Below are 16,052 nucleotides of genomic sequence, written 5' to 3' on the forward strand. Positions count from 1 at the left end.
CGCCGGCGTTACAAACCAAATCCAAAAACATCGTAAAAAGATTGTAAAAGATGGCTTCCATTTTTCATAAAATTGCCGGCGTTTCTGGAGCTTTGGCCATAGCATTAGGAGCTTATGGAGCGCATGGTAATTTCATCTTTTCCCCCTTACTTATTGAAGTCAGCCAGTTTGGTGGGAACGTCTAAAGCTAATGGTAGTCCGTAAGACAAAATAGGGACTTTCCTCTGGACCCGTCTGGATTACGTTAGGACTTTGGTAGCTTGGTTTCAGACGTGGTATTTTTAGGTCAGTCATTTAGTTTCACTTACACTGCCCTGTCTTGAATCTTGTTTATACCAAAGTTACATCAGCTCTGCGGCGACATGGATATGAATATGCACATAAGGTCGGATATAAGGGCCATTCCATTTACTATCCTCCCCCCCTCCCCCCCCCCCCCCCCCATTAATTGATGAGGTGTGTTTATTTTTCCTGACCCCTTAAGAATGCGTTTTTCCTCCTGGTGTTACCCTTTTCCCCGCTCAGAAAATATCCTATTTAACTGAAGGGCTTTAGAAATTTTGTGTTTTGTCATACTTTCATCAGAAAAGAGTATATCGCACTATCCCTGTACAATATGACACAACTTTCCTACTTCCCCACAGAAATTTACTCTTGGTATTGTACCCCTTCTGAAATGAACATTTTGGATAATAACCCCTCAGCAAATCTTGTCTATGGGTGACTCAGAAAATGTCATCTGCTTTGGGCAGGGGGAAGGGACTGTGGATTGTTTAAAATGGATCGGCGTGAACGGCCAAACGGCTCTAAGAAGAGCCAGGGGATGGGGAGGGGAGAGGCGGTGGGGTTGACGGAAGGTCTAGGGGTAACTCTGCTATGTCCTCTACTTGGGAATTTTTTATTTCTTACCAAAACGTTTCACTGAGTCCCCGGATTAAGTCTCTGTAGTTTTGTTTGTAGCAAGTAGCTTATGGAAGTCCCCCAGAAGAGTATGGTTTACAAAAAGTTGTGTTAACACACTGATGTCTTAATTAAGCTTGTTTCTGATTTCCTTATTGTGGTGTACTTTTTTTGCTAGCTTCATGGCTTAATCAAGATGATGCCAAAAAATTCAAAGAGGTGAGAAATTAAAACACTTTCTAACTGTTAGTAGGGAATTACCCTCTAAATGATTCCTTCACCAGTTAATTTACATATGTGTACATGTAGAAGAAGAGAAGCTGCAGTAACATGTATTATCACCACATAACACCTAATCAGAGTATTACAAGACGTAACTTTTACCAGTAGTCCATGTATTATTAATTTCCCAGGGACAAAGTATCAAAGATTGACTATATCTATGCCTAATTCACAAAGTACTTCAAGGCTAGCTGGTATAAAACTGACCTACATGTACCTTTGTTTGTATCTACATGTAATCATCAACATGGACACTCACACACATACACTTACTGTACATATAATTATGTTTCTGGATTTATGGAAACCATGTCAATTTAAACACAACCATCCTGCCACTTTTCTATGAAAATACATGATTTTTCACTCAATCAATCACAGGCAGTCAGCCACCTTGCTTGTGTGTGGCTGACCCCTAAGCCTACACGGCATGGTCAGCTAAGGCTGTCCTGCAAAGGAAATGAACAGTTTTACTCACAAAAATGCCTCTCTCTGTGACCCAGCCCACCCCCTGGAGTTAGACCCTTGGGGCCCTGCTTGCTATCAGCTGGTGGCCATGGACCAGGGCAGTCTATTCTAGCCCTCCATGAAAGAAGCCTCCTTGAGTTATCAAGTGCAACAACAGCCTGTTTTGCCCAATTTTGAAATGGTTATTTTACTTTATTTTATTTTATTTTTATTAAATTTTTTTTTCATTTAAATTTTTGGCTTTTAAAATCTCTCTTGCTGAATGCTCTCATGGTTTCCAATGTCTTCTGTTGGGGTGGGTATGGCATTGCCCTAACACTGTACAGTCTGCATTGGGGAAAGGGAGTGGTGGTGGGGGTGGAGTAAGCAAGAAACTTTATCAGTCATTAATCTAGAGTATTTTCTTATTTAGAGATTTAGTGGTCAGCTGCTAGTCTACGTTTCTCCACAGATGTGTACATGTATTTTTTTTTCAAAGTTGCTCAAACAATTACAGCAATTACATCTAAACTTACAAAACAGTTACAAAAACAGTCTATGGAGTACATATCTACACATAACATACAACCAACTTACGGTATGCTACTACAGAAAAAAGGACTTTAACTTACAGCTTTGGGTTACAGACACTATAGAAAATAGTACAAGTTCACTAATTACAAGACAATAATTATTTAAAAAAAAAAACTAGCTGTGTACATGTATGTTTTATTTCAGTCCTTCATGACTGGGAATCTCTACCATCATTTAAATAATCTGGCATTGTTAGCAGTCCCCTTTGCCAAACGACCAAACTTGGTAAGCACGCATTCAAATGTTGTGGTAATTTCTTATCAATGCAGTTAAGCAACTTTACCTGTAAGGGTAAGATCCCAGGCAAGATCCCAGGCAACATCAGAATGACAGAGCTACAGAAGATTGTCCTCCTTGGAGCTGCTCACATACTTAGGAGGACTCTATCCTTAGGAGGAGTCTGTTGTAAAGCACTTTAGAATATTTTATAATTTTAGCATATAAATATATTATATTATTATTGTTATTATCCATCAAGTAATCCAGCAGACTTATGACTGCCCTAATGGATTGAACTGAGCACCATAAGTGAAAAGAGCAAGACTTTAAGGATTTACATCATCATCATCATCATCATCATCATCATCATCATCATCATTATAACAAGACTTTAAGGATTTACATCATAATGATAATAATAATAATAATAATAATAATAATAATAATAATAATTATAATGTCTTTCATTCCAGCTTCATTACAGCTAGTAATTGGGGAAACCTATATCTAAAAATATTTTTAAATTCAAAATCTATTGTAAACCGATGATCACTCTCATGCATTGTGCAGATTACACTTAATACACTGATCTAGTCCATTTATCTAAACTCCATGGGACAAATTTCTAAATAGCCAGACATCTGATAATTTATAAATTATGGATGCACTTGATGACAGTACCACTCAGAAGAAACCTAACAGGGAATACGTTTGCAAATGAGTATAGAATGGATACCGAATAGAAATGAATGGATACTGAATGGTAACGGATGCAATCTCAAGTGCAGTGATGTTAGAAGGAGTCTGATCTTGATACGTTCCACACAGTCATTATTAATATGAATTTCTAAGAGAAAGAAAGATCATGTGTTTCTCTGGAGTTATTTAATTATTGAAACACAAGTGGAAGTTTGGGAGAATTAGAAGTTCTGAGGGAACGTGAACCAAAGGTGAGTGTTTCCACAACTTTTTCAAGTTCTCCCAAACTTTCTGATACAGACATGGTTTTTATTCTTTGGTCACATCACCATATCGTCAACATCACGTGCTATTAAGCTCTGTATTTCTATTGAATTAATAGGAGATCAGCTTTCAGTGCACGCTTTCATACAGAGTGAATTCTGTAAACATTGCATGCAAGTAAAATCTAGCCACCACTGAGAAGTTTTACCATATACCAAGCTGGTCCAATTCCTAACTCCAATTCCTAGCTATAGTGTAGATGCTGTCCACCTTGAATGGCTTACTCCAATGGCCCATTGTTTTTTTATAATACATGACAGCTTGGTCATTTATTTTTGTACTTGTCATTCATTTTGTTTTCCTTCAACATTTTTTTTTTTTTTTTGAGTACAGTTATTAGTGACAGAAATGTTTTCCAGGAACAAGTATCTGTTTGTTTGGTTTGCTATAGAAAGCTTGTCTTTCCCATATGCATACTGCCTGGTCTAATTGTTCGACTGAGCAATATTATAGCTGAAGTATAATAATTTGAGTCCTTGTTGTACAGGTTGGCAGTTTGATTTGTGGTGGAATTCTTCTGTTTTCAGGCAGGTGAGGTTGTTTCAGTAGATTTATAAACACTTAGCCTGTGGTGCAAGCATTTTCCATATGCTCACAAGTTTTTTGGTGTTAGCTCGCGATCGAGTAGATTCGTTGTCATGTTTTCATAGGAAAAGTGGGCAAGGAGGGGATGGGGGCAGAAGGAGGGAAGGAAGGGAATAAAATTTTCCTTCCTCTCCCTCTCCCCCATGCTCCTCTTTTAGCCTCACTCCTTCTCCATTGGACACCTTGTTATCTTTCCCCAAGTCTCTTGTACACTTGATTAAAATGTGCTCGCTTGCAAAAATATGCCTGCATTGCAGGCTAATACACACTTAGTCACTATAATTGTGTATCATACATGTTGGCAGGCAACAACCATGTGCATGCATTACTGTACTTGAATGATCTGTTTTTCTGTAATCTATCTCCATGTTGCCTTTTGGCTCTGCTTCAGAACATGACTTGTGAAAAACCTTTCAAATGAAAAACAAAAGGAAAAAAGGATTGATCTATACATGAAGATGAAAAATAGTATTGGAACTTGTTTTCAGTGACGTTGGGTAAATACACCAGCTAGCGCTTTCTTTTGTGAAGAGTCAGTTAGGCACACTGTACATGCCAGGTGGATGAGGCGCGGGGGTGGGGTTCTAAATCTGTGAAGCTGTTTGTGGGCATTACTTCAGGGGCGGATTCAGGATTTTTCTTAGGAGGGGTGCACCACCACTAAGGAATGGTGTAACTGACTGGTAAGGTAAACAAATTTTAAAAGCGAACAGGAAGAAGAAGGCTTCATTTCAGGGGGTGGTGCTCACCCCCTGCACCCTCCCTCTAGATCCATCTCTGTACTTGCTTGCATTATGGTGTCAATCAGTTTGCACCTGTTGTGAATTTTCAAAGTAGCTCCAAGAAACTGTAAATAATGATTGCCATTCTTTTTCATTTCAGCTGTTATTTAGTTGGATTCAGACACGACAAGTCGTTTGGAAAACTGGCTCCAGTGGGAGGGTATCTTCTTATGGCTGGTTGGCTAGCATTTGCGTTTTAACTTGGGACATATCATGGAAATGATTGTATGGTAGTTATTTCACTCTCACTTAGGTTTAAACAATTCTTAAAAGTGATTAATACCAAAGTAACATACAGCGTGAGGACATTGCACTTGGCAAGAGCAGCAGAATGATGAGGAAGAAAAACATAAAACATAAAAGGCCATTAGAACTGGCAGATATTCTCTACTAAACCACAAATTCTAATAGCTTACGTTGTACTCTGGACCAAAGCTTCTGTGGACAACTAGCTTGCGAAGAAATATTTATTCATTTGGAAACCCACTGAAACACATCCCAACTGTTCGCAATATATTAAAGTAAATCAAGAATACATGTAGAACTGAAAATCAATAATTAAAATTAATATTAATATTTCCATAAACCCGAACATTTTGTTGCGTAGCTTTCTTTCGTGTTTCTGTTTGAGTGCAACTTTGTATCATGCACTCCTTTTGTTTGACATTATTTCTGAATGTTATTAATACCAATTCATTACGAATTTGTTAAGTAAAGAAAAAGAAAAACAAAGAAAGAAAAACTAAGCTAAAAGTAATAACATTAGTAGATACAGAACTTTTGTAAAGTTCCTTCTCGTAACGTTTTTCCTTTGATTTAGTATAACATCTGTATTTAAGCAATAGAGCATTTTTCCTGTGTTTACATAGCCCCTTCTAAACACGAGGCGGGTTGAGAGAATTCGACTACGTCTCGGGTTTGCCTAACTATTCCAATATGAAACAATGAGCCGTCAAGTTCGACTTGTCAGTTCTTTTCCCAGTGGCATCGAAAATTCACCGACGACCTAGAAGAAAAATCAGCGCGGAAGCACGCATGTGGGATGACTTTTCCGTTTTCGAAGACAACGTGTTCTTCGAAAAAAAGTGCTTCTCGCCGGTTTCGGTTTCTTAAAAACGTCGGGACAGTTCCTCAAGTTTTCCGAAACTTTCTTTTCGTCGCGTTAGAGGTTATGTCATTTTCTTGGTCTATACCCTCATCGACCACAGAAGTTGGGAAATCAGCGCGCTGATGTATTCCTTTAGTATTGAAAAAAAAAAAAAAAGAAGAAGAAGAAACAGCATTAAATAACGCATTAGTGCGGTCGAGGCCTAAAAGTATCCGTTTCCATTTTCGCAAAATATGTGTTCCCCGCACTAGCGTTTTCATTTTGTTTTCACCTCTCCACACTAATGTGTTTTCATTCAAAAACGCATGCCTTTGCCTATCGTCTGCGCACTAAAACGGCCGAAACCACCGATAGAAGCGACAGAACGATTTTTTTCCTTACCATTTTCTGAAACCTTCATTTTCACCTATCTACTCTAGAAACGGAGCGTTTTCAAATCGATGCGTTTTTCGAAAGACTCCACTTTTGAAACCGCTTTTGGAAGTCTCCGTTTTCATCAGCGTTTCCCGGCGTTTTAAGAAAGGCGAAAACGCATTTAAAAGTATGCATTTTCTACGGAAACGCGTTATTCTGGTCGGGGCCTTTAATAGACGCGCAGAAGGTTTTCTCAGTCCTGTATGAGGAACTACTAGTTTACAATAAATCATGGTCAATATGGACAAAGTAGATTGCCTCTATTCCTGACTCGACTACGGTGATGCGACACGGATGCAAGATGGTGAAAGATTTAGGAAGCTATGATGTGAAAGATGTGTCGCTCTTTGCCAGCCTGTCATTTTCACATACTACACTGTGGAATGAAAGGTAGCCTGCGTAACATGCAAGCGATCCTGTACTTAGAGCCGTTTCCGCATTCTGGCAAATTGAAAAGGGAGAAAAAATATCGGCGAAGCAGGGAGTGGTGGATACCCCGGCCCTGTTTTGTCGATTTTGTTTTTGTTTTGTTTTGTTTTGTTTTGTTTTGTTTTGTTTTGTTTTGTTTTGTTTTGTTTTGTTTTGTTTTGTTTTGTTTTGTTTTGTTTTGTTTTGTTTTGTTTTGTTTTTTCGCTTTCGCTCCAATTTGCGCGCGGCCAAACTGGCGAAAAAGGCTCTAAAAAAAGTACCCGTTGAAACGAAAACGAAAACGAAACGAAATATTTTCGACCACACTAGCGTTTTCGTTTTGTTTTCACCTGTCCACACTAATCCATTTTCGTATGAAAAACGCATACTTTTTGATGCGTTTTCGACTATCGTCCACAATGAAACGACCGAAAATGCTGATGGGATTTTTTCGTCACCGTTTTTAAATGCGTTCAACACTGGAAACGGAGCGTTTTCAAAACGGTACGTTTTCTGAAGACTTCACTTGTGATACCATTTTCGAAATCCTGAAATAGTGCGATGGAGTCCTACACTACCGTGTCTAATTTTAAGCCTTCCTCCAGAACGTTCAGGGAAATCAAATACCCTTCCTCGATTTATTTTCACGTTTTTGCATTTCACGTTTATTTCAACGGATTTTTTTTTTCGTTTTTTTAAACCGCGTTCTTTGCCACTGCAAATGAGCGCAGGCTGTTGTTATGTACCGTTCTATTTACGGGTAAGAGGAGAGGTTAAAGTAGGTACGCTAAGCGTGCATTTCGCGGATGGTCGATTTATGCGTTTTGGGTGTTCTTTTTGGTTGTTGCTGTTGATATTCGTGTGAGTGGGAGAGAGGGACTTGTCATACAGATATTTTCTTCAAGCCGCGTACATCTAGCATTTCAAACGAGCATTGGAATCCCGACTTTGCCACCACCTGGGTGAACAGAAATCGGTTGAACGGAAAATCTATGGTGGTGAAAGTCCGTAATACAGAAAATTGCTTCTGAAATATATGGCATAAATACACGATTCCAAAGTTTGAGAAACCTATTAGGAGGAAATTAACAATTTGACAAGCCCTTTAAGTCAGTTGTGCCTCTTTTCCCTCAGAAATGGTCAGGGAATGAGTCGAGTTAAGATGTGACGTCAGTTTGGCGAGAAAATTTTGTTTACGCAGAACAATTTCTGAAACTTCCGCCGAAAGTAAAGTTGCAGTTAACAGGATGTCCGTACCGTGAGAGTTTGGCGGACTCGAAAAAAAAAAACGTCCCTGATGTTCCTGAAAGAGTTAATGATGAGTTATCAATTCAAAAAACACAACGTTGACAGTGAAGATCGCACTTTTATTTTATGCTGTTTTGCAAAGGAAACCGTGCGCGTTACATATTTTCACAAAACATATTAATCAATATTGTGTCCTTTACCTTAAAATCGCCCCTACTTCCCTTCACCGAAAATATATATTTAATTTTTTCACTTTGGAGCTTTCACATTGACCATCGCTTCACTTATTACTTACGGAAGTGTCTACACAGGTGCAGTTGTACTTCAGGAAGGAGGTGCCAGTAGGGCATGCTTGTAATGGCTTCGGACACTCACACTCACATTTGGATTCGTTGAGCACCTTGCCCTTGCGATTGCAACGATTTTTTATTTTTTTCTTGCAGTCGCAGTCACAGGTGTCTGGGTTCCATTCTTCATTATTATTGCGGCCGTCACAATGCTTCGGTGCGCCGTTGCACTCGCACGTGCACGTCTTGTCGTTGAACCACTGTAAACTGGTGTTACACGACTTGCTCAAGGCTTGTTTGCATTTGCATTCGCAGGTCCCGTTGAAGTAGTCGTGGATTTTTGTGTCGCAATCAGACTTGCGAGTTCTGCATGCGCATCCGCACTTAGTGTGATTGTAGACTGTGATGGTTTTGATTGAATGGCTGGAATTTGTTGTTACAATCACATTCAGCATAACCTCCTCCTGTTCCATGACTGTACAGCTCTGGATTTTGTGCATTCCTAAACATTCACCCACGCAACGATGAAGCAGCACTATTGAGGGTAAAAGTGTAACGCTATCATCTGGCCAGTCCAATTCAACCATAGTCGGATGCGGGTTGGTGGGGCACGCATGCTGTGTAGCCAGTGGTACGGTATTGTTCTTATCCCCTGATCATGTAAACAAAAAAGAGGTTAAATAATAATAATAACAACAATAACAATAGCAATAGCAATAGCAATAGCAATAGCAATAGCAATAGCAATAGCAACAACAACAACAACAATAACAATAACAATAACAATAATAATAATAATAATAATAATAATAATAATAATAATCCGGCCGTTCTCGCATATAAAACCTACTGTGAGTATTGCCACTCCAGTTTCCCCTTCCTCTGGAACATTTTATTTTAATTGTCAATCAACGCTGTATTCCGTTGCTGAAGTTTAGTTCTTAGCTTCTTCGGATCACCTACTCGATCAGTTTCACAAACTATGTGGGCGTCCCAAACTCCACATGCGCCTGCAAGGACTCATGGTATTTGTATTCATCATCTTGGACTGGATATTTGTTTTGATGAATGCAACTAACATGATTCCTTGCAGGCACGTCTCAAAGAGGCAACTTGTTATAAAATTAGTTTTTCTTCTTCTCCATCTTTTTCTTCAGGTCTTTTTCTTTCTTGTAGTGCTAACACTCCAACCAAGACCACACGATAAAATTTTTGTACAAATTTAACGAGAAAAACCCTTGGACATTAATAGTTTTTCAACAAATTATTGCACATTACAAAGGCAATTTATGGTCATGTTCATTCGTTGAACACTTTAATGCCATTGGTCGATTTGCCAGAATTTGCTTGGTTAGCCTAGGGGGAAGTACCCGCACTGTAACGATTTTATGTGAGTTGAATGGAATTGTCTTAGCATTGACCTAATTGCTCAGTAGCATAGCCAGTCCCAGGTTACGCTTAGCAGAGAGGCAGTATGAGACGGTTGAAAGTCTTGTTCATGAACACACGAGGGAAAAGCCGACAAAAAGACGGTAGAATTTTCGTAATAGCCAACTGGACCCATAATCAGGGATGGACACTGCAAGGGAGAACCGTTCATGGAGGAGTGGAACAAATTGCATTGTCCTCATAATTTGCATTCTTGTGGAAATAGGTTCACAGTACTTATAACTTCTGTATTGTTTTCCCTGTGTTGGAATGATTGATTAAAATACTTCTAAGTAAGTAAAAACCATTGCTTAATGCGCTTATCTCCAGATCGAGGGGTTAGAGCCCTGGCCGGAGACACTGTGTTGTGTTCTTGGACACTTTACTCCCACAGTGCCTCTCTCCACCCAGATGTACAAATAGGTACCGGCGAACTTAAGGACATTCGCGCGAAATTTTCCAACATTGATTTTTTTCTGAGACTTTTGCCACTGTAAGACGACGAGTTAGTTATGTCAGAAATGTAAAACATGGGGGGTCACCGACTTCGTTTTGGAGAGAACATGCCCGGAAGAACACCCTAAATCTGGAAAAAAAATCGGGCTTCGTTAGCGAATAAGGCCAGTGTCTGTAAACCCAAAGATATTGCAATTAGATCTTTGAAGTGAAATGTTCTCTGCCCGTTATTGTTTAAGTGGACCTATTAAGTGAATTTAGTCAATTGGTGAGGTTGCTTAAAGAACAAGTTCGCATTTACCGACCATAGTTTCACGCGCCTTGCAGCCGCAAGATGGCAGGATTCGATGTCCCCTGGACAGAAATCTTGAAATTTTTTCAACTTCCCGCATTGATTTTTTGTTCATTTTTGGACAATGTGGAGATAATTGTAAATAAAATCTGTTTCCGGAAAGAAAAGTAGGGGTCACTGAACGACAAAGATTGTTAAATCCAGGCAAAGCTATAGCAATGGCCATCTGCGCTATCATTGTTCATTTTATTACTTAGCGCGCGCTCTCATACATGACGGGATACTTCTAATCACTTCATGCTACGGAAATCGGGCTAAGCTCCGGCCTGATGAGCGACTTGGCTCGTATACAGACTTAATCGCCTACGTGACTTTAAAGACATTTCTCTTACATTTAGTGGTATTAGTCCCATTAGGAGGGGCAGCCACGTCACAGATGATAGATGTAGCTGTAATGACGTCGACATCTCGCGCCACTCCTTTCAAATCGTCGGGAAAGTCCTGGAAACAAATATATTGCTTATATGCTGTAAAATTGTCTTCAACGTGTTAGCGCTAAAAATATTAAACAAAATATGAAATTACATGAGGTAGTTTCAACTTTTGGTGCACATGCAATGATTCTGTTCAAACGTTAATTAAAATACACTGCATGCATTTATCCAGAAGTAATATCACTTATTCTTGCTTTTTAAATTGGCTCGACCCTCACCGTGGTCTTCTTCTGGGCGTGATGTAATCCAGTCCTGGTCCCCTCTCTCTGGCACCCAACGCTACGCTCTCGAGACAAAAGGACCCGCTCTCCCGAGAGCGTAACGTTGCATGACAGAGAGAGGGTTAAGGCGTGATGTCGCAAACGTTAACTAATGAAGTAATTAATCACCCAACACGGCTAAACTGACCCCTCAGTTTCAACGGACCAGAACTACTTTTGAGGCCATCGACAGACAAACATGTAAACTTTTCACTTAAAATGTCAGTCACTGACCAAAAACAGGTCATTTCAGACCCACCCTTACCCAAACGATCACAAAAGATAAACTAGTTCACATCTACACGAACTTTGCTTATTCCAAAATTCCAAAGAAAAACGCCTTAGACTCTTGTTGAAGTTGAACAATCTGATTTCAAAGCAGACACGTTTCATTTGTTCTAACCTTGTTCCAGTAGTATTTTAACACTACACGCCTTAAGTGTCCTGCAGGGCATGATGAGGAATGAGATGAGACACGTCACAAGTTCAAAACAACTGCTATGGATTTCTTTTAATTTAAGTTCTAGGAATTACATAGAAGATTAAGAGAGATTACGAAGTAGTGTAGGACTGGGAAGGAGAAAGCAGCATTCAACGTCTCTCCCTAGTCACGCTCGCAACTTTTTCCCCGCGCTCGTCCCAGATTTTCTTCGGATAGGAGTTGTGTTTCGTCAAACTAACACTAAAATGTAGCGGCTTTTACTTGTTTTGCAGTCTTCATATGACTGCGTTGTTTTCATTGCCACTCTACTTAATTATGCAATAATATTATAAAGAGAAAATATATAGAAGTTGTTTTCACGAGAAGTAGCCAAGAGAAGATGAAGGGTGAGACAGTTGATCACTCATCAAGCTATTTTTAGATCACTCTCAGTGTCTGAAATCCAGGAGCGTCTAAAAATAGAAAATTTCTGGGGATAGCCCAAGTGGCTTTACAAGCATTTTTATCAGTAATGTTGTTTAGATCGTGTGCATATAGTGTTGCATCGGAAGAAAATGTAAAAAGAGTGTTCAAATTGCTAAAGCGACCAGCTCTTGCTATCCTGAATGCAGACATGGGAGAGAGAAGTAGAGTATTATTTGAAGGACTCAATTGATTGCCGCTGAAAGATGAAATAAATCTCTTTAAGTGGAAATTAATATTTAGGCGTATTCACACAGGCTGACTGTCCGAGTTACATAACTAATACCTAGAAATTCAGACTCGCATAGTAGGGTTGTCGTTATGCAAATTATCATTTAATTTGTCCTCGGTGCAATAGAGAAACGTAAGTTCAAGTTCATGGGCAAAGCTCTGGAATGGAATTCCTCTAGAAATACATGAAAAGGACACAATTGGTTCTTTTAGCTCGGCCATGAAAAAAAAAAAACATTTCTTAGCATAGTCTTGTGAATAGAGATATTCGTGTGCTTTGAATTAATTTTGATTTTTAATGATTATTTTTCATATACATTTCAACTGTAGATGTATAGATGTTTTGCAATTAATATTCATACCCGTCCTTCCTCTTGGATTTCTTCCTCGGCTCCTCTCAGGAATTTTGGTCCGTCGACATCATCAAGCCACGACTCCTGCAACTGAATTTTTAATTTTAAATTTTAAATCTGCATCTTGATGATAAACAGTTAAAACTTGAATAACGTGCTCAGGCTCCTTCGTTTGGGATCATTTTCCATTTTGTAATTGTGTTAAAATAAACAAGTTGAGGAAAGATTGTTCCTCTGTTAATGGTATTTTTGCTACAAGTATTTGTTATCAAAGAGAAATAAAAATTAAACCGCAATGGGTCGAGTGTTGTTATTACTACTTTTTTTTCATAGTAACTACATGAAAATAAACCCTACTGTTTTTTATTAAAGATCATGCGAATAAATTCTATATTTACCTTTCGCGTGCTAAACATGAAACCTTATGAACAGTAATGTAAGGTATTATTGCACAACCCTATTCTCAATGAAAACTATCCACGTGCAGTCAACTTTTTCGAAGCGCACACCAACTGTAAGACTAGCACCTTCTCTAACGCAGACATAGATGGTTGGATTGACTTGGCCTTGAATTTTACGCGTTTGTCTTTAACGTCACTGAGCTATTGATAAACAACCACTGATGTTAAGGAGAAGTAGTCACATGTGCACGTATTGGACGTATTTTCAATATTCATTGATTATCGTCAAATGGAACTCCGAGAAAATTCAGTGTGCCTTGTAACCAGTCCCTGCACTCTGCCAAAACTTCTCAAGGAGCTATTTTAAAACTGCGAAGCTCTTGTGGTTATGTGTGTCGTCGTGGAAACGTGAAACTCTATGACAGTGCTAATTCGATCGTCTTTATAACAGCCCGCGCACAAGTAAATAGTCAGTCTGCGTAAAAGAAACTAAGCCCTGGGGCAAACGTCGAATCTTAGTCGAACTTAATTTCTCGAACCTATAAATTTGAAATAGGCGCAAGAATAGTGCGACGTTTGCCGCAATTAAGTTCGACTCAAATTAATTGGTTTGGCTCTAGGATAAGTTCGACTTGCCAAGTCGGATAATACGACAGTGGTTTGGCGTTTCAGCAACGCCGTTCTAAACACGCGCAAATTATAAACTAATTGATTATGCAAATTATGCAAATTATAAACTAATTGATTCAAATGTGATAGACTAGGCAAACGTCACAAAAACACATATTCCCCCATCTACCAAACGCTATTCCCCCCGCCCCCCTCTCCCCTGACGAGTATGTTTCATGGTTTTTTTGAAGGTATTTTCGTACCCATGCGGAGAGGAAGATCTAACACGTCTTTTGTCATTCAAACGACGTTCTAAAACTGTTGTAAGTATAGATACATTGATGCATGTTGCCACTTTGTAGTTTTTAATAGCATAGAATTATATGACATGACATTATTCACAATCATAAACAACGGGATGAGAGAAAAATAAATATACACGAAGTGTAGTTAAATGTCAAATAGTTGATATTTTGCCCTCTTCCGCTAAGAAACAGTCGCAGTGTTGGAACAAAAATCATGGTAGGTTTCAAAACTGATGTAAAATTCTTACATTCAGTCGTTCATAAAAACAACTAAAATGTTAAAATTACAATAACAGAACGGAATAAATTGTATTATACAGAATCACCGCATTCTTTGAAAGGAGCACTGCTCTACTCTTCTAATGATTTTTATGTAAAAATCTGCCCTAGTCCAATTCTAAATTTTATTCGAAATTTACTCAATTTTCTGGAGTCAGTATTTTGGAAAGACTTGACTCTTACAACTGTTCCCATTTGCTTGAATTCGCACATTCAGTTAAAGAAAACAAAATTAGTGAAATAGAATTATTTCTACAAAAATTATGCTATTTACAGAAATTATATTTGGAGTAAGATGTGTTGGTTTGACATACATAACCACGAATTCATTCGATCGATCTATAACAGAATGTCAAAATTATGTATTTTATTTGTCACGTGACCGAGCTTAATGGGTTTCCTCAACAGAATTTTCTGTCACAAACCGCCTTTGTTAAGCACAAGTACTAGACTTTAGTAGTGAAAAGCGCTACTGGGTCGATGAGTTCGGATTCGAAATTTTTTAACTGTTCTATCTTACCTGATGTAAACTTGATGTAGCTGCGTGGAATAGAAAGGCGGCAATAAACACGAATTTTAACATGTTGGCAAGACTTTGAAATTATCACCCGACTGCTGCTAGCTTCTAGGGTAGTAAGTCCAAGCCCGGGAGCATAAGAGGCTCTTTTTATGCTTGCAAAGAGAAATTGATACTAAACAAGGATATATGTAGCTTTTAAAGCTAATTGCGTCACTAAATCTTATGACATCGGCTTTTTTATGAGTGATGGCCGTTTCCAAGGGCACTTGAATTTAAAATGTCGCTTGTACGAATCCTCGATACAAGGAAACCCCTCCGTTTTAAAAATACTGAATGGTTTGCCGTCGCACATCTCGAGCTGAACCACATCCTGTGAATCAAAACACGTAGATATTCTTATGTAAGGAATAAAAACATCATATTAGTAGGGTTCATTTTCATGCAATTGCAATAAGCGTAAAAAAAACAACAACAACAACACCCGACCCATTGCGGTTTAATTTTTATTTCTCTTTGATAACGAATACTTGTAACAAAAATACCATTAACAGAGGAACAATCTCCTCTCAAATTGTTTATTTTAACACAACTACAAAAGGGAACGGAACACTTTAACTACTTAAGAAAACTATTAGTAATTAAAACTATTTACTCTCGGCTTGTTACTGTAACTTAGAAATCAAAGTGATCCACCGTCACGTTTTATGCAATCAAACTTAAGTGGAAACCATACTGTCTACTAGAGGTAATGTCATGGAAATTTTTAAGCCCGAAAAGACAAGGAAAGGAAAGCCCAGCAAACTAAGGATACAGAGATTTTTAACAAGCAATATCTGGCAATTGGTATTAAGTAATGTTGTCTTCCAAATAGTGGTATTTTGCGGTCACATAAACAGGATGTAAAGTGATTTTGACATAATAGGCGTTTTATTTGAGAGATAATTAAACAAGTTCATTACGTCAAATCAAATGGTTGCCGGGAACAACTTATTCTTCGTCGCATGTTTCAAAGAGCCTTTTTTGGGAAATCTAAGTTAACACTCCCTCTGTCCCTTAATTATTATACAAACATTAAATGGGAAGAAGGTCACGTTTAAAGTTGTCAAAATCCGCCCTGGCTAACGACAAAACACACAACTGTCTTTTTATAAATCCTGACCAGTTTTCGGTAAACATTTTATCTATCACATTGCCTCCAATCGTTTCTCGTGATTTAAATAAAC

The 16,052-nt window shown here is 38.5% G+C and overlaps 2 protein-coding genes across 3 annotated transcripts; one reads left to right on the forward strand and one right to left on the reverse strand.

The window, feature by feature from the left end:
* Window positions 1–5: 5 nt before the first annotated feature.
* Window positions 6–5,424, forward strand: LOC110057951 (transmembrane protein 256 homolog). Its single transcript, XM_020764561.2, has 5 exons — window positions 6–126; window positions 1,079–1,119; window positions 2,368–2,448; window positions 3,953–3,996; window positions 4,933–5,424. Exons 1-5 carry the CDS (start codon window positions 51–53, stop codon window positions 5,030–5,032), a joined length of 342 nt encoding a protein of 113 aa, XP_020620220.1. The 5' UTR covers window positions 6–50; the 3' UTR covers window positions 5,033–5,424.
* A 2,684-nt stretch (window positions 5,425–8,108) lies between these two features.
* On the reverse strand, window positions 8,109–14,960 carry LOC149109047 (uncharacterized). 2 transcript variants are annotated; one of them, XM_089293930.1, is made up of 4 exons: window positions 14,830–14,960; window positions 12,725–12,799; window positions 10,866–10,974; window positions 8,109–8,949 (listed from the first exon to the last, which is right to left on the reverse strand). In XM_089293930.1, the coding sequence occupies exons 1-4, from the start codon at window positions 14,890–14,892 to the stop codon at window positions 8,291–8,293; spliced, it is 906 nt and encodes a 301-aa protein (XP_089150056.1). In that variant the 5' UTR covers window positions 14,893–14,960; the 3' UTR covers window positions 8,109–8,290. The 2 variants fall into 2 exon arrangements, with proteins under 2 accessions (XP_089150056.1, XP_089150055.1); XM_089293929.1 differs by having other exon boundaries at window positions 12,725–12,805.
* Window positions 14,961–16,052: the final 1,092 nt, after the last annotated feature.

This window comes from Orbicella faveolata, unplaced genomic scaffold (genome assembly GCF_042242905.1).
Source record: "Orbicella faveolata isolate gen_17 unplaced genomic scaffold, um_ofav_v1 contig_25, whole genome shotgun sequence".
Classification (NCBI taxonomy): Eukaryota; Metazoa; Cnidaria; class Anthozoa; order Scleractinia; family Merulinidae; genus Orbicella; species Orbicella faveolata.

Coding starts and splice junctions, on each gene's coding strand:
- LOC110057951 (XM_020764561.2), top strand. CDS start 51: ATGGCTTCCATTTTTCATAAAATTGCCGGCGTTTCTGGAGCTTTGGCC. Junction 1,120..2,367: donor ATGCCAAAAAATTCAAAGAG/GTGAGAAATTAA, acceptor GTTTTATTTCAG/TCCTTCATGACTGGGAATCT. Junction 3,997..4,932: donor ATTCTTCTGTTTTCAGGCAG/GTGAGGTTGTTT, acceptor TTTTCATTTCAG/CTGTTATTTAGTTGGATTCA.
- LOC149109047 (XM_089293929.1), bottom strand. CDS start 14,892: ATGTTAAAATTCGTGTTTATTGCCGCCTTTCTATTCCACGCAGCTACA. Junction 10,975..12,724: donor AAATCCAAGAGGAAGGACGG/GTATGAATATTA, acceptor ATTTGTTTCCAG/GACTTTCCCGACGATTTGAA. Junction 8,950..10,865: donor TGGGACTAATACCACTAAAT/GTAAGAGAAATG, acceptor TTACATGATCAG/GGGATAAGAACAATACCGTA.